At 46.6% G+C, this 24,874-nt stretch overlaps 1 protein-coding gene across 1 annotated transcript in view; it reads right to left on the bottom strand.

Moving 5' to 3' along the window:
* Nucleotides 1-8,170: 8,170 nt before the first annotated feature.
* LOC126544125 (hemocyte protein-glutamine gamma-glutamyltransferase-like) overlaps nt 8,171-24,874 on the bottom strand; it is a 60,904-nt gene continuing 44,200 nt past the window's right edge. The window contains exons 11-14 of the mRNA XM_050191347.3: nt 20,530-20,760; nt 13,777-13,931; nt 9,134-9,270; nt 8,171-8,367 (exon numbers count right to left, since the gene is read on the bottom strand). Of these exons, the coding sequence (XP_050047304.1) occupies nt 8,226-8,367; nt 9,134-9,270; nt 13,777-13,931; nt 20,530-20,760 (665 nt within the window). The 3' untranslated portion in view covers nt 8,171-8,225. The remainder of the gene's footprint in view (nt 8,368-9,133; nt 9,271-13,776; nt 13,932-20,529; nt 20,761-24,874) is intronic.

Genomic DNA, 24,874 nt, shown 5'->3' with positions numbered 1-24,874 from the left:
TGGCAGTGGGAAAAGCGTCCGTCTCCACGGTGTTTGCAAAGGTGACTTCTGCGATCGCTCCGCGAGGCGCTGTTTGCGCATAAGACAAAGTGGCCCTTTTCGTGTCTTCTGTATGCACCAGCGACTGATTTCAGCTGTATGTGCGAATTGATGCGTGAACAACCACTAATTTTGAAAACGACCACGCCGGTGGCGTAGTCATGATTGTCGCGTTGAGCTGCGTATGCCGGGTCGAAGGTAGGAGCGATATGGTGGCATACGTGAATAAATTATTGGTGTGAGTGCGCCGCGAGGAAGACTACTGTTAAGCCTATGACCAGTATATAATTCCCTAGGAAGGCTACGGAAAGTTCGGAAACAATTATAGCAACCAATAAACCTAGTAAAGGAGGAGCACAGACTTTTGGGCTCAAATTGCCAACCTCGCAGTGGATTTTTCATTGCTTGTAACAAGGAGCAGTCACTTGGTGCAAGATCGGGAGAATGAGGCGGATGGGTTACCATTTCGTGGACACATTATTTTGCTTCCTAACAGCTGCTTGAGATGAGTGCGCGGGGGCACTATCAGTGAGAAGACGGACGCCTCTGAGCCTACCACGGCACCTTTGCTTCACAGCATCTTGTAATTTATTCAGTAGTGAGCAGTAATATGTGCTGTTGATAGTGAGACCTTTATTAAGGTGCTCGTACTGTGTCTGCGCCTTGCGTAATGTTAATGCTTCCCTATCTCTCTACCTCTCACTTCTTTCTTTTTGTTCCCTTCACCATATTTGTAGGGTGTCGAAACCAAGGCGCGTGTGGTTGATCTGCGCACGTCTTTCCGTTCTCTATCTCTTTATTCTCTCCGTGCAAAGAAAAGGTCGAGTAGAACAGCTTCACACAACGGGTGTAGCACAATGAGGATGATAGTACGCCGATAAATTTTGCAGAGCCTTCTCCCTACTTTCGGTAGCTTGCTGCGAGATATACTGGAATGGGATAATCTCCATACGTATTTGAGGCTATACCGTAGTTCTATCTGAATTGCAGGCGACCTGCTCCAATATTTTACGCTTTGCTTTAGCAGGAGCTGAAAGTAACATTGCAGTGATATTGACCTTGCTGAGTGATTTGTAGGAAACTCTTTCAGGATCGAATTAGGTTTTTTTGAAGTAGCACATTTGAGCAAAGAAAGGAGATAAAACAATTAAGCTTTAAGTTTCCAGAGAAGCTTTTTTGCAAGGCATCGAATTCTGTCCCCGAATTTGGTGCGTTGCTGGGAGCTCATCATGCTTTCATATTCTGATTTCGCGATCATAAGTGCGTCAAGAATAGCGAAAATTTAGTGTGACACTTTTCACGCCGCGATGGTCATGTTACGTGCCACGAACGGTGAGCTTCAAAGATGTGCATTTCAGATGCGTAACTTCAACGTGCTGCGACGTTTACAGAGTTCCGAAATTTCAGAAACATTCAATAATGGGGAGCTTCGAGTATACGTAAATTACGAAATTGCAGTAGCCAGCACTTTGATTTCTCAAATTTGTTTAGGCTTCCCGTTTTTCCATTTGCGCAGATAATCTTTCTCAAGGCTTACGCCAGGAAGCGTTAATACCACCGACCACTATAAGGCCAAAGATATTTCCTGGCCGTCAAGTAGAATTTTCTCCCTTACTCACCCGTGAGAACGTTCCTCACTGCGCTGTTGGCCGGGATTTGATGCGCACGAAGGGTGCGGAACGTGCAGGTCAAAGTTTGGAAGATGCCAAGGAAGGCCGCAAGGTCAACCGTCTCGGTATTTCAACTGGTGAGCGGCAGTATAAGCCCGGGCAAAGCCATGCAGCGCCATGCGTAGCCATTTATAGACGAAAATCAGAATTTCAGTCTCGAAAGGAAATTACGAGCCTTGGAAGTGAACAACTTTATGCACTCTTTCGGACGTCGTGCGTACGAGTTCGGCGTTGTGAATAGAATCGTAAACCCGATTGCTAGAAGTGCTGAAGTGACATGTAGAGAGAAAAATAAAAAAAAGAAGAAAGAAGCAGCGGGGAAAGAAAAGAGGCAGAGAAACAAGCGCGTGAAAACACGCATGTCCGCGGTCGTTGGAGGCTTTAAGATATGGAGCGCACGTCCCTGCACAAAGCGTCTGTTGCTTAGTTTGGTGCTCGAATCCTTGCTGACTGCGTATGCGCTTGCCGCACCTTTCAAGCTTTTGTTAGAGATGAAGTCAGAACGCGGTTTACGAGGTACGCGAGTAAGTTGTGTTCGCGAATTGTGGTCGCGGAAAGAAACTAGACGAAGTACAATGCAGGCCAGCTCACGTGCTGTCCTTGTTTCGGATCTTTCGACTAAAGCACGTCGACTAGCTTTTACCGGGGTGCATCTTAAATGCTGATCGCATATGTCGTCTGCACGCTTTTGCCGCTTTATTCATTTTTCAGCATCTGTCGTTGCAACTGTACATGCGAGACTTACACGAATAAGGACGTGGACGATCGCTTCAGCTTCGTGTAGCGTGAACCAGTGAGTAGAACATCCTTGCGTGTGAGAACTATGCACAGCAGATCGGCTGTAATTGCTCTCCATCTGTAGCGCGTTCGCTTGATGTGCCCACGGACTCTTTTTCTTTTGTCTTTTTGACCCAACCATCGGTAAGATTACTCCATGTTGGGTCCAAAATAGAATGTTGGCGGTAATGCTAAAATGTACACCCGCGAGCAAAAGTATGCGAGCCACAGGGTCGACGAAAAAAATGAAATTTCGTTCTAATTGACACGCATAACCTGAAATCGACGAGTACACTGGTAAGTTCGCAATACCAAGTTTGGACTGCAGTTCTCACTTTCAAGTTGCATTCACAGGCAGAGGAAAAAATTGGCTTTATGGCGCAATCCCTGGCTTGTATACTTTTGCTCACGGGTGTACATGAGGAGATTTTACGGTCGCTGTATCAATGTTGGCGTATTGATAGCGTAACGCTGGCGTCGCGCTTGGCAGCAAAGTCAGTGCTTCGTCTATGTGGCTCCACCGACTATCGGTAGTTCTTGGACCTTCCATGCCACTAACGTCATGATGCTTTTATCATGACAGTCCGTCCCAACGGACGCACCTTGGTCAATTTCCTTCTATTTTTATTTTCTGCGTGTGTCTGAGACAGGCTATCGTTCTGTACTTCCCGGAGGCAGTTGCAAACCTATCTGGAATTATTTGCTTTTGCCTTTGACGACAAAGACGACCGGTGGACGAAAGACATTTTCTTTTTTTCTCCCAAGAAGCTCAGCTGAACTAGTGTTCTGGTGCGGTATAGCTTTGTCATGGCTCTCTCTTTTTCTCTCTCTCGAAAGGGATCAGACAGACAGACAGACAGACAGACAGACAGACAGACGACAGACAGACGGACGGACGGACGGACGGACGGACGGAGAAAGGCAGGGGACGAACGTCCGTTTTGCACTGGGGGAAGAGATATAGGAATGAAAAGACAGATAGGAAAGAGAGGACAGAGACGTAACATTTTTGCGCACAATTGAGGGTGCGAACCGAGTCTATAAACTGTCGCTAAGACCTGTCGACTTTAGGTATTGCAATTGCAATAACGCATTTGTGGGCTTCCTCTGTCATCGATGCGCACAGCCATTGTCCAAGGATAACCATTTCCGAAAATGGCCTAGCGTCCAGCTGGTTCAGTGCTGTGCGGAGAGGTTCACGCTCCATGTCGTACCGGGGACAGAGACACAAAATGTGTTCAGTCGCTTCTGTTCGCTTCACAAGAGCCGCATGTGGGCGTATCCCTCATTCCGATGCGTAATCAGTTGGCCTTTGTAAATGGCACCCTGAGCCGGTACAACAATAGCGGTACAACAATGTCGCCTCAAAGCGGGAAACTTTAGAGGCACTTGTCGCTTTAGGAATGGATCAAATTATGAAGATGACATTTCGATCTCGCCAAATGTCATCCCATCCGAACATATGTTGCCTGTGGATTGTCTCATGCCGCATATTCAGCACTCATGAAATGTTCTTACGAATTATTGGGAGCTTTTGTATCTTGCTATGGATTAATTCCTTGCGAAGCGTTTTTATATTAATTTATGACACTTTGGAGCAGAGGCGTAGCCGGCGACTCCTACGAGGTGTCAACGTCTCATAACATATCCATAATAAAACAAAAATAATAAGAAAACTCCCTTTATGTCACGTGTCAGGAAATATGTTTTGAAGTAGCAAGTCCTGAATGTAGCTGGGAACAAGTAGTAGTAGTAGCACAAAACATTTATTGAAAAGAGAACGAGCGTTGAAGATTTCCGGGCTTCTTCGCTTGCCAGTGGCTAGGCTCCTTAGTCCACAAGCCCTGCAGCAGCATCTGCCTGCTATGCCCGCCCTACCAGCCGGAGGTGGTGTTGTGGATCGGAGCTTGTCAGCGCTGCTTCCCACTGGTCCGAGTGATGTTGAGAATGGGTGGAATGTTGGGTGTATGTCCCCATGCCCACATTGTGTGATATAAGGAGGCGAATTCATCACAGTGGGGACATCTATATTATGAGTATATTGCGGGATGGGTGGCATGGTATAGGCCTAAGAGGGGGATAAGTATTAGCCTGAAGTCTTCGTCAGGCCACAGCCTCTTAGGGAGTGAGTGTTTCGTGTGGGGTTGGTAGGTTGCGGCGAGTTAAGCGATAGTGTTGTAGGAGATGAGTTTAGGTAAGTGGTAAAGGCTCCAGGTAAGCCTCGGCCAGGGTCTCTATTATCTACGCCTGCTGATTGCCGCATGGAGACTCGTGACCCGGAGTCCATAGGAGAACGATGGATCGGGTTGGTGTTTGTTGTGAGTGGAGTATGGGGTGAGGTTTGTTAGAAGGCTTGCTACTAGCGTAGTTGCGGCAAGCTGCTTGGGATTCCGAGAAAACGATAACGCAGTTCCATTGCTGCCGAGGTACTAAAGCTAGTGCAATGGCAACCTCATCCGTTTCCGTGGTTGATGCATGTCGTACCGTGGCTGTAACAATTCCTCCCCCTCCCCCCCCCCCTTTTTACTGCGCTCATAGCGTGCGCTGAGAGTGGATAAATGATAGCGACATCCACGTAGAGGGTGTTGGGGTGGGCTTCGTATTTGTCAGTCAAAGCTTGCACCTAATGTCTTCGACCAGCATGATGCGTGGGGTGCATGTTTCTTGGGATGGGTGAGAAGTGTGTAGGGGATATCTTAGTTTTTGAAGGATGTGCCGTCCGGTTGTGCATCGTTGTAGTCTTTTCTTTTGATTAACAAGTTGAGCCTCGATAACTTCCTGGGCAGTATTGTGAACTCCAAGCGCTTCTAGTCGGAATGTTGCTGTTCTTGGTGGCAGTCTAAACACCTGCTCGTAGGTTTTTCGCAAAGTTACGTTATATCGACTTTGGTTGGGCGTTGCCTTTACTAAAGCCTATGCCTTCCGCATAGGGATGACCGACACACCAACCTGTGACCACTGCGGCCATGAAGAATCAATTGGCCATATTTTGTGCGCCTGCCCGCAGTACAGTCCACAGAGGGCATGCCTTAGCCACGAACTTGACCAACTGGACGACCAACCGCTATCCGAAAAAAGAATTCTACAACATCGAAAGGACCTACCTTCACAGAAGAAGGCCGTGCAAGCGCTTTTGCGCTTCTTGCGATCTACCGGCCTGTGTGAACGACTTTAACTGGAACGCCTTTTGTGTGTGTGTCTCCATGTGTGCGCGTTCCCTTTTTATTTTTTATTTTCTTTTATTTCCTTTTTTATCAATTTTTTTTTGTTTTTCTCTCTATCATCTTTCCAACCCCTATCCCCCATCCCCAGTGTAGGGTAGCAAACCGGAGACTCATATCTGGTTAACCTCCCTGCCTTTCCTCTTCATTCTCTCTCTCTCTACGTCGAGGGCGTTGAGGTCTACTGTCCTCATGGAATATAGGGGATGAAATGTACTAGGTTACTGATGAGTGCTTGTATGAGTCGCAGGATGTCATACTCCTTGAGGCCACGCTCCCTGTTGGTGATGCGGCAGACCGTGCGAAGTACCTGCATGGCGGAGTGTCGTAGGCGCTGGGGAGCATGACCCGCTCCACCATCGGTGTGCATGAGCAGGCCGATGACAGGGAGCTTGCTCACCCTGGGGAGTTAGATAGTGCCTATGTGGAGTGTACTATCGGTCGGTATCGGGCTCGCTTTTCCTCGCGCTTTGAATGTTAGTGTAAGTAGTACCGATATTTCCGTTGGGCAGCTTGTTATGCACCCACGGAGCGAGCCGTTGTCCATATAGCAATGTCATCCGCATAGAAGGCGTGCTGGATGACTGGGATGGCACTTAGTTGAGGCGGTAGTCCAATCATGGCGATGTTGAAGAGTACTAGTGAGAGCATTGCTCCTTTCGGTGTACCCTGGTTGGGTGGGCGGACAGGTGGCGTTCGCAAGTTGTCGATGCTGATGATGGCTGTACGGTTGGTAAGAAAGCCCTTGATATATCGTAGTTGTACGTCAGGTTCTCTAGAGTGGCATCGTGTGCGACGTTGTCAAAAACTCCCTTGAGATCTACGGCAAGAATGACCTTTTGGCTATTGGGTGTGACGTGATCGAGAATCAACTTCTTCCTTACGTTAAAGTAGAATATATTGGGTGGAAAGATTGGGTCGGAAACCAAACATAGTGGTTGGGAAGAGATGCTGCTCCTCTATGTGATGTTGCAGTATTTCGTGGACAATGTGCTTAAAGAACTTTCCCAGACAGGATGTCAATGATGTCAATGTTGTTGACACAGGGCGTTTTACCCGGTTTGGGAATTCACGCAATGTCGGCGTGCTTCCATTCTGCTAGTAAGCTATCCGTCTCCCTATTTAAGAAGGTCGAGTATTCCCTGCAGGGAGTCGTCGTCTAGGCTCCGGAGCACTTAATTGGTGATTCGATCACGGCCGGGTGTCGTGCTGAGAGTAAGCTTGTTCAGAGCTTGCATAAGTTCGAATGAACTGATTGGCAGGTCTAGTCTCTCATTTGGACACCTCGTGTATTCGGGTTTTTGACACGTACCTGTGCATGGACCTCTTATGTACTTGTCTTTAAGGTCTTGAAGGAGTTGGTTGTAGGTTCCATGGTAGTTGTGAAGAATTCGCTTCATGATGTGCTGGCTGTCCCGCTAGTTTTGAGTGGCATCGAGAAGGTGCCGGAGAATATGCCATGCCTTGGTTATACCCAGAGTACTCTGTAGAGCAGTGCACACGTTACCCCAGTTATGTCGTGTGAGATGGTTGGCGTATATTTCAGCGGCTGCGGTGAGGGCTACGATGTGTAGCTTCTTACGTCGGTTGTATTTCTGTCGGCACCATCTTTTGGCGAGACAGTGTGAGGCTTCCCAAAGGTGCAGAAGGTGTGAATCAACTGCTTGCTTGTCGGTGGTGAGTACTACGTGTTTGAAGTGTTTATCGATTGTCATTCGGATACCTTTGAGCCATTCCTTAAGGTTCTCAACAGTGGTAAGACCAGTGATCAGACGTTCTTGTCTGAAGGCTGTCCAGTCTGTTAGCTTGGTGGTGCGAATTCTTCGGCCTGGGAAGCTTCTTGTATATATTGTGGCATGAAGTTTGCAGTCATACCGCTGCCTAGTGTCACATTTGTGTCGCACCATTCGGCGTGCGGGAGTCGGTTGGTTAGTGTTAAGTCAGGACAGATGTCTCGATTGATGTTGCTGCCCACTCTTGTAAGGTGTTGCGAATCAGCGAGAACGGCGAGTTGATGTTGCTGCATGACGTTGTATAGTGTTGTGCTTATGGGCGTGTTTCTGGTGTAGCTCCGCCCGGCATGCGCGGCGTTGAAGTCATCTAGGATGGGTAGTCCATTACGGCCTACTACCTGTTTGGTCTGGTGAAACAAGCAGTCGAGGCAGGGTAAGTTCTCTTTCGGAGAGGTGTAGAGCTGGGCTCAGCACCTCCTCATTTATATGTAATACATAAATTCTATATAAAAGAAAACTCCCTTTGTATCACGCGTCAGGCGTTCCCATTTGAGGTCGCAAGGCCTGGTACTTCCAGTTATCTTGCAAAGTGACCTCTCTCGCCACCTGTGTCAACAGAAACAGCCAATCCAATCACAGGTAGGCTGACGCCAGCAGCGTGAGGTGTACCCGACGCTTTCCGGACACAGAAGTTCGGCATTTGTCAGGCATAAATGCACACGTGCGCAGCTTTGTCGATATTTTGGTTTTATTTCCTGACACTGGAGCTGTTGCAAAGCGTGAGGTCACGAGGACGCCTGCAGGATCCGGTATCCGTTCATCATGGGCATCTCGCGGCAGTGGAAGGCCGCGTTGAACTCGCGCGTGTACACTGACGTTCGGACGATGCTGCCGCTCTTGAAGAAGACACCGAAGGGCTCGACCGACCTGCGCCAGAACAAACAAAACCTGTGGCGCCCTCACGCGAACACTAGAATTATTATTTGCTAGGACGTTGAGCTTTCGTCTGCATTCGCTCGACGGTCAGAGACGTTGTATAGTGGCGGAGAAAGCAAGGGCCAAAGGGCTGCTTTCCGATGCCGCGACGCCCAAACACGTTGCACATAATGTTGCCGAAGAACCACTGAAAGCTTTACTTCGTGGAGACAATTGCGTAAAGCATTTCTGAGCTTATCTTTCGAAGTAGCACTGGCGCACTGAGATTAATAACTGTATATTTTTGTAATTGAAGTGAACTATTTAAACATAGACGTACAAAAAAGACGTTTTCAGGTTCGCGAGGGGATCGAAATTATCATCACTGGCCTCATCTCCATACGAGGTTGCACCTCACCTCATCTTAAATCTGTGAAGCAGGTGAGCATGGCGGACCCATTATTTTTGAGGGCCTATTTTGCACAATTTTGCGGATATACGCGGATTACTGTGAATTACGTCCATCTGAGAATTGGTGCGTAGAACGAGCGACAATGCGAAGCAGGAAGACGCACTTGTCCCGCCTTCCTTCGTTGTTTTGTCGCTCATCCTACGCACCTTTTCTGAAATGATCTGATACCAACTAGTCCATTTCGAATTACTATACTAGCGTCCACCACATCAAGCCCAGCGGTTAGCGTATTCGACACTCCTAATGGCTGATCTCGACACATTGGTGATGTTGTGACTGAGCTATACCATCTGTCTCGGTGCTTACCCAGCGGGAGTGGGTGTCAGGAATTTCGTAGAGCCCGGAAGTTCCACGGCAAGCTCGCAGCTCGTGAGTGGAATCGCCAACGGGTTTTTCATCGACACGTTGTAGTAGACCTCTCCGTTCCGTCCAACGGGAGTCAGCTGCCGAAAGATGCAGGAAACTTTTTGCGGCGTCGATAGGAATACGAAAAAAGCGAGAGTTTTCAACACGGCCAGTGCGATGTAGAATATATTTTGTGAAAGCGGAATGCAGTCGCAGATGGTAAATTAGTGTTTCTAGACACCCGTTCAGCTCTATTGGTGTATGTAATTCAATAAAGAGATCCATACAATACAGATCAGAAGTCATCAATTTCATCGAACCATGTTTTCTCGGCTTGATATGCGACGTATTTCAGATGCAGTTGTAGGGAGTGCAATAGTCGTACTCTCTTTATGTGCCTGTCGCGCTGATGCACCAGTTGCAGAATTTCCATATGTATGTTAGTGTTCCGATATCCACTGAAGGACAACGGTACGCCGCACCTCACTCGCTTTAGTAAGTTCTTTTCATGTCTTCTGCACTAGCGGTGTATCTTAAGAGATCTCGCCCGAGAAATTGTTAATATATCTGCATCACTTCTGTTTTGACAGTCGGGCTAAGCTGTAATGAGCCAACGTTAGCAACAGAAAGTTTACGACGCCTTGCCGTTAATTCGGTTAAAACGCTTTCACTCTGATTCATATATAGGCAGGCGCCTAAGGAAAGTTTGCTTTCGTAAAATTCATGCCTAATTCAACTGTCATTGCAGTAGGTTCTGGATGATATGGCGACGTGAGCGCTAACACCGGCGCGATGTTTGCGTGTTCCGGAAAGGTACGTTTGGCAGCAGCCGAGAGGAGAAATGTCCGCACATCCGCATCATATTTTCTTAGCTCTATATCGGTATACACTTTGGTTTGTTCCTGTATATTTGGATTTAGGCGGGGGGATGCGTATAACTTCTAATCTTCTTAAGGCTTATTTGCGACGACAGATTCGTACAGCGACAATAATTACTCTCAGTTAGTCTTTAATTTGTACTGTTCAACTTTTGTCAGGATACGACAAACAAAGGTAATTGCTTTTAACAGTAATAACAACTACCCGTAATGAGTGTTATTGCCCAAATATTATTTAGCTTTAGTGCTTTCTAATAATCGCGATATGCATATTATGCCTTGTAGATTATTTGATAGAATGAATTACTTGTGAATGCAAAACGGTTTGCTGCTCTAAAGAAACGTTGCGAATCTATCACGGAACATACACAGCTGATCCACAGGGAACAGTAGAGAAAGACGAAATGTTTTTCCTTAAGGAAGCCATTCCATATCATAGAAGAATTGATGTAGAGTGCTCAGCAATTGAAACGCGATACGATTGGAACGCGTGGCTGCCGGTGCTCTTCGCGCCATCTGTAGGCGCTGGGGGCACCCAGCGGATCTATTTTGTTATAGAATGAAAGCGAAGATTTTCGCTCGTAAGACAAGTCTGGCATTGGCCAACCGCGTTCGCTAATAGTATGTCCAACATCACAGTTGGATGGGAACGCGAACAGTTCTAACGCAAGAACTTGTTTAGGGAATACGCGCCCAAATGAAGAATGAAAAAAAGAAATCCAAAGAAAAGTCTAGGTTGGACAGAAGTATTTCGCGGACCCTTAACGGGGGGGAGGGGGCATGGCACCAAATTTTCGAGCTTAAATTAGGCACGTGTGTGAAACCTTACGTGTCCCACAGCAAGCTGGAGTGCATTCGGCGGAGTAAATAATTTGTATTCGAATTTTTTAAATGTCGCAGTTGAACCGTAAAGCAGTCTGGCGACACTGAGTGGTGACGAAACAAATAGTCAGCTCCGGAAACTGTTCTCTTGGGTAGGAGAAGCTAGTCTCGAAGGCCATTATTTTGTTCACTGCACGCACCGGAAGTGATTGCAGAAGCTCTAAATATGCTATGGCCGCCATACGTCGCTTCGTTTTTGCATGCTGCGCGCATGCTGCCATGGAGGAAGGAAAAAGATTGAAGCCATATTTGGTGGCCCAAAACGTGATCGCACGTCAAAGTGCGCTGTTGGTTTTTGTGTTTCCGCTCTGCAGGCAGAGCCATGGAAGTGCAGCTGAACAAGCGCGCACCGAATAAAAACTACTGGCATAGCTTCTGGGAACCAATCCTCTCACCAAATATCGATTCTTGCTCCGTGATCTCGACGCAAGAGGTCACGTGTTGGGCCACCACTTTGGCTTCACAGAGCATCCGCTTGCCAAGGCTGGCTGCGTGACGTAACGCTCCTTACTATATTTTTCCTTCCTTCATGGTTTCGGCGCATCTCTGTGGTTTACTGCTGCTTTTTTTTCGCGCAAGTGAATGAATTGCGTGCACAATTCAGCGACGACGCCATTCCTACGCCGCTGGGTGCTAGAGCGTGTGGAGAAAGACGTCCGACGTGGTCTCGAACTGTTTCAAAACAGACGACACAGAGGTGGCCCTTGCAGTTCCTGACGTCACATAGCCTTGCCAAAATGGCGGTTGATGTCGGTGGGAGGAGTTGAGCGGCAGTGATTTCAAATTGAAATTTCGGGTTAAAAAAGTATGCGCCGAGAGTCCAGTTTATTTTTTGGGCATATAAACATATTGGACCCTCTACTCTCAGTTACGAATATAAACAGAGAACTGTTGGACGGCCGAGTCATGGCTCCTTTAAGGAGATGCATTAATCCTGGTTCAACTACGGCATGTCCAAATGAGGGTGATACGCAGAACGTCTCCGATTAGGTTTAGGTGAGCCTATCTGAACTAAATGTGTTGAAAATGAGATATATGAGTGTCATCGTACTGACCGAAGAATTTTGAATTTATCCTCAATTTGTTCACTAAAATTGAAAAAAAAAAGATACAGAACTCCAAAATTTAGAACGTCGCGTTTAAAACGTCAGCGAGGGTCTCGACTTGGGCAGCCTTGATGCAGTGAGCTAGAATACGAGAGTTTACCGGCTCGCTGCCTGATCCTAAGTTGTTCCAATCTGCCGCCATGGCCGTGAGTGGCACTGTTTAACACTTTTAGAAGTCACCAAAAAAGAAATTGAGAGAAACGAGTCAGCGAATTGTATGCAAAGAATGAAAATACAGAAGACCTGGGGATTTACAAGAATGGGAAGAAAGAAATTAGCGGGGAAAATCTGTACGATAACACAAACGGCAGTGTCTTGCTATTTGGGGCTCGAGCTGGTTGCCTAAGGACAAAAACATACCGGAGCAAACATTCGCAGCAAGATGAGGCATGTGTATGCCGGAGCGAAAATCCGTAGACCACTCAGCTCATCCTAGTGGAACGCGAAGAGATTCACCCAGTGAGTTCTCACTAGGTAACGTACACCTTCCACAAGCGCTGGGATTTAAAGTGGATGGAAGCATCAACCGGTCAGCAGTCTAGATAAACAAGATACGTTTAAAGTATTGGTGAAAAAAAAAAAGAGCAGGGAAGAGATTGATGCGACCGGATCCGTTACAGGTATACATAGTGGTACAAGGTAGATAGAGAAGTTTTGGGGAAGATAAAGGAAGATTAAGGGGTTGTATACGAAAATGTTGGAATGAAAAGCGTTTATAGCATACATGATTAACTCAAGCAGGCTATGTGACTATTTGTCACCACCCTGCTTCAAAGGGGATGCCAATTCAAAGGGGCTGCCAATAAGTGTCAAAAACGAACGTCAGCGCCCACTGCGCGCTGACGTGCGTCCTGCAGGGCCTTTGTTATTGTTTGTCCAATCCAATCAGGACTATGTCTAGTGCACATACACAAATACCAAAGGAACTGGACAAGGGGACAGATGCCTCTGTAGCTTAACGGCAGAGCACCGCAAGCGTAATTTGGTAAATGTGGGTTCGGCTCGCATCTGTGCAAAATTGTCTTTGCGTCAACTTTCATTTTCATGTTTGTTATTATTTCTACATCTCAATTTAAGCAATAGAGCAGGTATTTCCCCTACCCTTTCCTTGGCTTCATTGTCTGTTGGCATCATGGGCTGTAAATAACGAAAAAATCGAGTCCCTTGGTTCCCATGATTGCTTTTAGTCTTCTTCACACATATGTAACTCGTCAACAAAAATCTATATATATATGAAATTGTGTGAGGTTAACCTAGTAAAAGGGTGCTAAATGTGCGGCATCATTTTGTTAAATTATCTTTTACATAAATTTTGTTTTGCCTTGGTGACAGAAGTTTTGCAAAGACCCATTCCTAGAACTTTGGTGTGCTTTAAGGTTAAGTATAGTAAGTCAAATTGACCTGTTTTCAAAGTTCGATGAAGCGCCTGCAACATTATGCTTGTTGCGGAATGTCGGAGTTGTATGATTGGTAATTCAAAATTTCAAGACTGCGATTTTTTCTAGTTATGTCAAATATTCGGGGAAGGGGGCCAAAAATTATTAATTTTTCATCAGTGGCAGCTAGAATGTGATCTTTACTTCTACATGAAGAAAAGAAAAGAATAATAAAAACTGAATCAGTAGATGCCCCATGACAGCGCTTCCGCATTTCATATGTACTAAAATCGCAATCCTGCCTGGGCGTAATTTCTGTCTGAGCCTGTAGCAGTGGAACATCGACTCGATAAAAGACTTACATCTACTTTGAGCTTGGGTAACTGTATAGTGGCGACGCTCCTTGCGTAGGCCAAGTCGTTGCTGTACTTGAGAGTTGCCTCTATGGAGATCATGCACTCACCGCGGAGCTTCATGATGTAGTCTTGTGGCTGGGCGATGACGTGGAACATTTGCTCTGCGAAGGGAGGCGAGCAATGCGCGAAACGAAAATGTCACCATGTCACTGTCTGCTATGGCCAGCTGCTAATAACGCAGTTTTCCAAAACGCTAGCGCGCTAATATTAAAATTAGAGGTGGGCGAATATAAACTTTATCGATTACTAACCAAATACGACTCAAAACTCCAGACATGGTCTCCCACTAACACAAGGTGAATTGCGCCGCATACTGAGAAGGATATCAGCCCGTGATTACAAAGTGACATGGTTGATCAGAACACAAAATCTTCCGATTTATTTCACATTAACCCATCGCTTCAATTTCAAGTCCCGTCCACACTAAATACAACCAGAACTTTTGAAACGCCGATTCACCGTCTGCGTCTCGGTACCGCGTACACAAAACACTTTCTACATCAAATTTGGAGAGCTGATAGTGCGGAATGCACTTGTGGCCACGCTGATGAAGATGTACAACATCTTCTGCTAGAATGTCCGCGACACGACACACACAGATGACGCTTAGCACTTAATTTAGGGGCCTTAGATCGCAGGCCCTTCAGCCTCAGGAAGATCTTAGGTCCTTGGCCAACATACTCATTGCAAAGACGAGCGTTACTGGCCCTTCGAAGATTTCTAGAGGCGAGCGATATTTTCAGGAAATATTGAATAGAGTGTTTAAATGTGATAGCGCATTCTATGTTTTTCTTTTACCCGACTTTGGCCAATACAATGCCTGGCTTTTTGTAACTTCATCAGAATTTAATCCGTGATTTCTTATGTGACCTTATTTTAGTCTAGCTAAGTGACCGACTTTGTGTTTACTTAAGTGCATATATGTGATTGGACTGTGTGTTGCTGTGTTACTGAGTTCACTTTTGTTTTAGTGTGGCATTAGTCTACTTACGGGACTGGACTTTGTGTTCTTACGATTTGGAGTCGTCTTTCCGTTATAGTGTGACATTAGTGTACTTATGTTACCGGAATTACTGTTGTTATGATGTCACTATTTTTGTTACGATTTATTCGTTTCTTTTTAAATCTCTGTGAAAAGGTGTAGCCGGCGCCAATTAAAGGCGATATCTCCTAAACACCAATACAATAAATGTTTATTCCCCGCCCCTAAATGCCACATAATAAAGAAAATTAAATGCGAATAGAAATTATCGAATATCAAATAGAACATCAAAAAATGAAACGAAGACGCATATACTATTGCGAGTAGCATTCTCCGTCCGTCCGTCCGTCCGTCCGTCCGTCCGTCCGTCCGTCTGTCTGTCTGTCTGTCTGTCTGTCTGTCTGTCTGTCTGTCTGTCTGTCTGTCTGTCTGTCCGTCCGTCCGTCCGTCCGTCCGTCCGTCCGTCCGTCCGTCCGTCTGTCTGTCTGTCTGTCTGTCTGTCTGTCTGTCTGTCTGTCTGTCTGTCTGTCCGTCCGTCCGTCCGTCAGTCCGTCCGTCCGTCCGTCCGTCCGTCCGTCCGTCCGTCCGTCTGTCTGTCTGTCTGTCTGTCTGTCTGTCTGTCTGTCTGTCTGTCTGTCTGTCTGTCTGTCTGTCCGTCCGTCCGTCCGTCCGTCCGTCCGTCCGTCCGTCCGTCTGTCTGTCTGTCTGTCTGTCTGTCTGTCTGTCTGTCTGTCTGTCTGTCTGTCTGTCTGTCTGTCTGTCTGTCTGTCTGTCTGTCTGTCTGTCCGTCCGTCCGTCCGTCTGTCTGTCTGTCTGTCTGTCTGTCTGTCTGTCTGTCTGTCTGTCTGTCTGTCTGTCTGTCTGTCCAATGCCTTCTTTACTAGATGCCTGCCGCGTGAGCCGAGAAGCTGGTTCCTGCCCCTCTCCTCTTTACTCTTCCCCACCCGGGTTAACCTGGGTCGGCTGCGAGCGCTAGCTGCGGTGGCCGCTGCAAACCTAAATCACGTAGCCCTGCCTCCGAGATTTTAGCGGCGTCTCTTGCGATCCCGGAGGCAGGACCCGCGGTCTCTCGTCAAGCCATTGGTCGAGCGCGCGCCAGCCTAGTAATCGTCACTTCCTCCGCAACTGGAAGTGGGTCGGCTGCGAGCGCCGTCTCTCCGCGACGACCCTTAACTACGGGAACCTCCGCTCCAATGGGAAGACTAGCGACGCGGCAGGCATCTAGTAGAGGAGGCATTGGTCTGTCTGTCTGTCTGTCTGTCTGTCTAACCACCGTTGCAGCGCCGTCATTCCAGCTCTGATTCTTTATGCCGCTGTTGTCACGCCTTCTACGCCAACCCAATGTCCCAAGTTGTCTAAAAGCTTCAACCACTAGGTATGTGCTAGTGGCCGGGATGCCGTCGGGGTCACTGATGCCGTCGTCGTCATTCAAGCTTTGTGATTCCATTCTTGTCATGCCGACGTCATCACGCCATGCGTCATACAGCCATCGTCATGCATTCATTGTCACTCCGTCGTCGTGATGCCGTCGCGGTAGTTCTAGCATCGTCGTTCTAACTTCGTCATCCGACTCACGTCATGGCCATCGTCGTCACGTCATCATCGTCGCGCAATTGTCATCATGGCATTGTCGTCGCGCCGTCGTCGTCATGCAGTCATTTTAACATCGTCATCACTTCACTAACGTCATCCCATTGTCGTCATGCCGTCCTCGTCATACTGCACTCGTTCCATCGACGTCAATCCTTTTTCGTCATTTTATCGTTATCCTGCTGTCGCCAATGAGTCGTGATTATGCCCTCGTTATCATGCCATCGTCGTCACCCCATCGACAGGCTTCGTGAGACAGTCGTGGTCGTGCAGTTGTCGTCGTAAACTCGTACTCATCCCATTGTCCACGTACCCTTGTCATTCCACCGACGTGATTGCGTCGTCGTCATACAGCTGTCGTCATGCCGCCGTTGACACGCCATCGTCGTTACAGTCGTCGTCTTACAAATGTCGTCATGCCGTCGGAGTCACGCTGTCGCTTTGCGATCGTCATAATTAACGCCATCCAACTGTCGTCATGCCGTTCTCGACATACTGCCTTCGTCGATCTATCGTCATCATTCCTTCGTCAGTCTATCGCATTCACGCCGTCGTTACTCAGTCGTAATTATACCATCGTTGTCATGCCATACAGTCGTCAGTGCGTCGTCGTCAGAGATTCGCTGTCGTGCATCCGTTGTCATACCGTCATCGCCGTGCCATCGTGTCGTCCTTCCAGCTGCGTCATCCGGTTGTCGTCATATCGTCTTTGTTGTTCCATCCACATCATTCCTTCTTCGTAATTTTGTCGTCGCCACTGCGTCGGCGTCATACACTCGTTGTCATGCCTACATGCTCATGGGCGACCTTGACAAACGAGTATCATAGCGAAGTGCGACGACGCATATGTCGCATATAGCCCCAGTAACGGAAGTCTCAGAATCACCACTGCAGGTGGTAGATAAACGTGACTTCAGAAATACGGTGTGTCGCTACATTGCTCGAATGCTCACCACATTACCGTCTACAGTCATCGTGAGATGAGTTCTGCCGCAATTTTTTACAGCAGATATACTTATGTCGGTATAATTATAGGTACCATGCTTGTACTGACTAGTGAAAAAAATTCAGACAGCTATCACGGAGGATTAGGATCAACTTTAAACACAAGATCACTAATTGCAATTTAAAAAAAACTGCGCGAACAGCCTCTCCACATCTTTAGAGCCTGGTTGCAAACAAGCTTTCCAAGATTAATTGGTTGGGGGTATGACTAGCTTCCCAAAAACGCTAAATACATGGTTGTTGAAAAAAGATCAGGGCCCGCATTCGTCAAAACAGCTCTTAAGCTAGAACTTTTTTCTTAAGAGCGAATTCGGCCAGCCAATGGCATATACCACTTACGAGCGAATAGCTTTGTGAATTCGGCTCCAGAAGAGTTGGAACAGAAACAGCTCCTGAAATACTTGTGTGCCGAAGGCATCACTGGTTGTAGCATAAACGATACTTGACTGCTACATGACTAGACTGCAATAAACACTAAATGACCGACTACAGCAAAAATTCGCAGGTTGCCACGTAGGCTCGCGCCACGAATCCGAAAACAAGACGCATTATCATATTGATCAACCTGCGAACGTTAAAATTCGCAAAAACCTCCAGGCTCCACACCACCGAGTGAAAGAGCGGGGAGGGGGTATAGCAGGTGCTTTCTTTAGAGCTGACACTGACCACACGCCTGAAACTCTGCTTCCGGAACATAAACTTGCTCAAAGCAAGCACCCTTCTTGCGCCCTTTCAGAAGCAGACTTTCAACGGAAGGTTGACAAGAGAAGCATTTTCTCGAACAAAATTCGTAAAATTTGACGCAACATTCGTAAAATTGTAAAACGACCCAAATTTTTTAAACATTACGAAAAAATCCGGGAAAGTTGGCAGGTGTGTCGTGCAACATTTTGTTTCTGCATTGCTTCGAAAACTTTTGTCCTTGTTTCACTTCTGATAATGTGCTTTGTTTAGCAGCCGCAGAACAGTCCCCCTACTATAACAGTCGGTTGCGAAATATTGATTAGTTTTGATATTCGAAAACGCCGAATAGTTAATTTTTGAATAAGAATAACGTGGTATTTAATAGTTGTTTTGTGTAAAACTAGACGGCGCTAGGCACGCGCCTTGGCAGGATTAGCCGACACATGCTTCTATATCTACATATATATCCATCGCGGACTAATAATAAACGGCTTGTGCTGGAGCTGTTCACTTCGCGGTTCTCCGGCTCTACGGCGTAATCTGGCTGGGCATGGCGGTGGATACAACAGAATACGAATAGTTGGTGAGTAATATTCTATTCGTATTCGAAACATCGAATATTCGTACATCCCTAATATAAATACAAAAAAAAAAGAAAAAAAAGACGTATGGTTTTTTTTTTTTTTTTTGGGGGGGGGGGGGGGGGGGAGGGTATTTGAACATACTCCTGGCCGCCTCAACAGGGCGCTGTGGGCAACGAAGCTGGTGCTGACGCGAAAGCATGATGCTTTCTACGTTGACGTGTTTATTGTATTGCTGCACCGCCGTGTTCCATTGTTTTGCGATATGGTCGAAGACCTCAAGAATGTAGAATAGCTAGGCTGCATGACTTTGTTATTTAGGCAGACTTGTGTCTGAGGGGGCACGGTACTTGCATAAGCAGGGTGTTTCACGTAACTTTAACCAAGGATTAAAAAAAGATTTGTAATAATCACTTTAGGGCCAAGTGCATTTGATTGCGTTGTCTAGAGGGGGATTTAGAAACGACCGATCTAATTTTTTGCGGCGACATATACATGCTGCGTGATGATTTCTGTCGGCGTTTAAAGAAATCCAGCGAAATATGAAGTAAAGTCACGTGACTGCGCTCATGCGCTATCTTATTGTAGCGCTCTTAACCGTGCTCTCAACCGTGCTTCGAGCGAAAGAACCGTGCGCGCGGACCATGGCGAAGTGAACGGCCGCGGCTTTAGGAATCGGCTTCACAGTGCGTCAGCATCTTTGGCGGTGGCACACGGAAAGGAAACGCCGTACTGCCTGATAAGCGATAGCCTCGACGCAGGATTGAGAGCGCTGCAGTACGGTAGCGCATGATCACAGTCACGTGATTTTACTTCCTATTTCACTGGAATTATTTAAACGGCGAAAAAAAAAAAAATCACCACGCAGCATGTACGTCGCCACAAGAAATTGGATCGGTCGTTTCTGAATCCCCTTCACAACGTAACGAAACGCACTTGGCCCTGTAAAGTGAACATTAACAATTTTGCATAATTTCTCTTAGTTAACTAATTAAGCGGAACATAAAAAAATACTCCAAGATGCACCACATGACGCCCAACCATATGTCGTTGGTTTCATTCAACTGTGGTTAACCATTTTTTAATAATCCTTGGTTCAAGTTACGTAAAACACCCTGTGTATTCTGAACTTTTTGTGTAATATAGTAAATGTTGACAAAGATAACTTTTTAAAGACTCAAACTCGTATCCAGTTATAAAGTTGTCCTTATATTTGCAGTTAACTGCAATGCTTTAAAAATATACCCTGCAGTCCACTCTGGATCGAAAGGAAATTACATCGCGTGGACTTTTGAAACTGATCACTGCAGTTCGAAGTACCTATAGGCCAATGGTTTATTAAATATTTTGTCGTTTATGCTTTTGTGAATTCAAATGATTTATGTCTGATATGAAGCCCGGTGTATTTAATCACTCACGGGTGTAAGCAATATTTGCGACGTGCATTGCTATCCTTCTGATTGATTTTACGCCCTCGTGCGCAGTGAGAAGGAGACATTGAGGCGAGCTTTCTTTTCTTAAAAGAAGTTATTTGGCTTTACGTGCCAAAACCACGATCTGAAGCATGCCGTAGTGGGGGACTTCGGATTAATATTCCTCACCTCAGGTTCTTTATAACGCATACATACATACAAGTACACGGGCGTTTTTGCATACATACTATGTATGTATGTATGTATGTATGTATGTATGTATGTATGTATGTATGTATGTATGTATGTATGTATGTATGTATGTATGTATGTATGTATGTATGTATGTATGTGAACATTAGCAATTTCTTATCGAGAGAGATTCTTGCAACCTCACAGTTTGGTAAAGCAACGACAACGGCACCAGCTAGTTCGAGCCGCTTACCGCCACCTGCCGACATGGTGATGTTGTACACCTTGGTGAAGATCGTCCGCGGAAACCGGTTGTTGTAGGTGACCGATGTGGCGATAATCGTGAGATGTGCGTAGAACCGTTTCTCCAGGTGGTTGCTGACGACGCAGGTGACCGCGATGGGCTGGCCCAGCGGCAATGACTTTTCGTGCCGCAGCTTTACTGTCACGAGTTCCTCCACGGAGTGGCGCGCCATGGGCATGGCTGCGGGAAAGCGCCCAGTTAGCACGCCTCCTTTTTTTGTTTTCGATACACCAGCGTACAGAGCACAGGAGATGTCAACAACACTATCGGCGCGCTGTCGGTAGCTTCTACTTTTGCGCTCTGCTTATGTCTTACACAACCGCCAATAGCGCAGCTGCGTGTTATTAGCGATCCCAAGGTTTGCACACCTTGGAGCGACACTTACCTTTCTGCAGCTCATGGAAGCCTAGAGACGTCACACGATGTTACCGCAAAATGTTGGTACGTTGGCAACTTGCGCGCAGCGGGTTCATTGCTGCCTGTTAAAGCAAGTTTGAAGAATGAGGGAACGTGGAGCGTGCTCACTTTAGAGATTCTGTAGGCTGTGCGCGCGTAATATTTCTACAAGCAGCAAATAAATATATCAGCAAGCGAGAAGTCAGTTAGGCTCAGGCGTAGGCTTATATCTCGACCTAGCTGGTAAGCTTAACCTGCTCGCAGAGCCGTAGCTGTCTTAAGCAACACGAGACATGTGTTTTTTCTTGCTGGACGCGAGTTAAGCGCGTGGCCATGTTATGAAGTTACACGTGCTGCGAAGTTCTTTTTAGCTATCCAATGAGATTCCGAGGCCAGCATTAGGAAACCAATTTAACGACGTGCTGACGGTATACGAAGAAACGAAAGGCTGCCTCTCGGAATTTCTGCAACTTGTTGCAATGGCCGAAGCGGCATAAAGAGAGGCGCAGGGAAATGCTGGATATTTTTCCGATTCCTGTGCGTGCAATGAAATTCCTGTCAAGGGATATAATTTTAAAATTTTTTTATTGCGATGGCAATTATATGTACACTCCAGTCGAATTTCCGCCGTCGGCGTCGCCGTGACGTTCCGTATAAAGTCCAAGTGCGATAATATCGCGGGCACGTGCTGTATACTGTAGTGCTAGTGAAAGCCTGCGAGGGTGAGCCGAAGATGGTGGTTCGATCTCGCGCGCACAAGGCAGGAAAACGGGGAGGAAGCGCGCCGTTTTCTATCGCACGCAAGGCAGGGGGGGGGGGGGGAGGGGGGTGCCTTTTACTTTAATTAATTAATTATGGGGTTTTACGTGCCAAAACCACTTTCTGATTATGAGGCACGCCGTAGTGGGGGACTCCGGAAATTTCGACCACCTGGGGTTCTTTAACGTGCACCTAAATCTAAGTACCCGGTGTTTTCGCATTTCACTCCCATCGAAATGCGGCCGCCGTGGCCGGGATTCGATCCCGCGACCTCGTGCTCAGCAGCCAAAACACCATAGCCACTGAGCAACCACGGCGGGTGTGCCTTTTACTTCGGCGGCGGCTGCTCATGGCGCGGCGCGCGCGGGCGCACGGGCGCTACCTCGAAAGCGATCTGCGATGGGGACCGAGTGCGCCGAGTGCTGATAGCTTCGTGTGTGCTGTGTTCTCGCCACTTAGTTCGCGTTGGAGCGAGATGCAGCACGAAGGTCAATTCACTCGCTGCTGCTGCCGCGCTTCCTCATGCCAGCGTTTTGACAGCGAGTGTCCTAAGTCATCGAGTGAAATGTGTTCATGTTTGCTGGTGCGCGCGTAACACCATGCTTGCTAATTTAGTTAGTAAGCGAGGGGTTACAAGTTTATGTAGCCGATGAAACTACTATCTTTACTTCGTATAACTGTTTACTTATTTGTTATCGCAATCGATGCTTCGCATTTCGCGCGAAACTGCGACTGTTTTTGATCAACGCCCAAGGTGCTCGTAGAAACGCATTTTTACGCGGCGTGACCTTGGTTTCTATTTACTTTTTCCTTTTTCTTTTTACTTCGTTTCTATTTGCCGACTTGTGATGTGACAGACAGCAGATTTGCACAAGCATCCATATATACACTCCAACTCGCTGATAAGATGAATTTTAGTTCACTCGTTCGGTTCCCGCGCGACCTATTGTTTGTTTTATTCGCTGTAGTTTAGGCTCAGGCCACTTATTGGCTGCACGTTATACTCTGCGCGACTGGTTGCTTCGACGCGGGAATTTCGAATAATAAAGCTCTCGGTCACCAGACAAGCTTTGCTAAAGTGGCCCTAACTCCTGGGCACACGAGCGCCGACCATCACCACAGGTCAGCCCGAGCTGTGTTCAACCTTATCTGCTATTAGGTGGCAGGTTCAGCTATTTTCTCCCGCCTAAGCTGCAACCACATGCGGCGTATTTACGGCGTACTTTCGGCATGGCGTGGTGCTCGTAGTCGCTTTGCGTGGAACAAAAAGGCAAGTTTCTCCATGTTGTCTCAGTGTCCGCGCCTGACGTTCCCTCGTGCTTTTATCGTTCAAATGTGGACTATTTATCAACATTTCCGCATCTATGATTTGTGGGGTAACAAAGTTTTGCATACATCCATAATTGTTGGCTCTCATAAACCACTAAATAATAACTTTGCCCGTCGACGTTAGCCATGTCATGCTAACTGTACTCTCGTTCTCGTAAAATCAGCACAGATTAAGCACCATTTGGCTCGGTCACTCTTTGGGAGGGAGGTCACCTGGGAACGCCCAATTCTGAAAGACAGCCCCGATAGATGAGGGTAGCTGTATGGACTTGTTGGGTGTAGCATTTTCTACATTGTCGTAGCGCAGGTAGAACGACAGACACAAAGAAAGGCACGTTAGACCACACACAGCTCTGCGTGTCGTTCTAATGTGCCTTTCTGTGTGTCTGTGCTTCTCGATGCGCTGCAACAAAACAGAACTCTACTGCGGAATTCTGCGAGCGTCCCGCCTATACACCCGCCGTGGTTGCTCAGTGGCTATGGTGTTGGGCTGCTGAGCACTAGATCGCGGGATCGAATCCCGGCCACGGCGGCCGCATTTCGATGGGGGCGAAATGCGAAAGCACCCTTGTACTTAGATTTAGGTGCACGTTAAAGAACCTCAGGTGGTCGAAATTTCCGGAGTCCTCCACTACAGCGTGCCTCATAATCATAAAGTGGTTTTGGCACGTAAAGCCCCACAATTTAATTTAATTTTTTCCCGCCTATAGAAAGGAACAGTTGCAGTGTTCGCGGCAAGGAATAATACTGTCTCACCATACGCTTACACACGCGCCCGCACTTACACAGTTTCTAGTTAGCTGTCACTATATTCTTCTCTCATGTTTCATTTTTACAGTATGTGTGTGCGATCATGATCCAATTAAAAATAGAGTAATTTACTTCAGACTGGATCCCAAGTACGGTCGCTTAGTGTTATATACTTTTATAAAGCACAGTTTTCACGCAATATTGTATAGTTCCGTCGACATTATTCGATTGCAGAATAACTCAACAAGGAAGTAGGCTATTGAGCCGCTTCTGAAAGGTCAAGACAAAACTGTGACAACGTATGTAGTTTCGTACCCTTCACAGGCGTGTCTCTCGTAAAAGCACTTGGTACGGTTAATATATACGAAAGGGAAAATTCGCATCCACCCCGAATTGCTGCAAGAAGCTATATATATATATATATATATATATATATATATATATATATATATATATATATATATATATATATATACAGTGGCAAATGTTTATTAACGTCAAGAAATCAGTGGCAATGACAGTAACAAGAAAAAAGCAACCCTCTCATTTCACCTATATCGTTAATGGCACGCGTCTTTCGATGGTTGAGCAGCAGAAATATTTAGGGCTAACGCTGACATCAAACCTCAATTGGGAAACACACATAACTAATATTACAACTACTGCACTGCGAAAGCTATTTTGTCTAAAAAGACGCCTAAAGATCGCTCCAACGAACATTAAGCTTCTGACCTACAAAACAATTGTGAGACCCATTTTAGAATACGCTAGCACAATTTCGTTTCCTTACACAGCAACTAACATAGCTAAACTTGAAGCCGTACAAAGAAAAGCCGCAAGGCTCATTCATAGCAAATATCGTTCTACTTACTCACCTTCACGTCTCTTAGCTTCCTCAGGCCTCAACACATTATCGACGAGAACAAACCAAGGTCGACTTAAATTCCTGTTTCAAGTTCTGCACCGTCAGTATAAAATTGACATCACCCAGTACATTTTATATTCGCAATCTAGAATAACACGGCATCAACACGAGCATACGCTAACCGAGTATTCCTTT

This window comes from Dermacentor andersoni, chromosome 1 (genome assembly GCF_023375885.2).
Source record: "Dermacentor andersoni chromosome 1, qqDerAnde1_hic_scaffold, whole genome shotgun sequence".
Lineage (NCBI taxonomy): Eukaryota > Metazoa > Arthropoda > Arachnida > Ixodida > Ixodidae > Dermacentor > Dermacentor andersoni.
The sequence above is the reverse complement of the archived record's forward strand: the minus strand, read 5'-3'. Positions and strand labels throughout refer to the sequence as shown.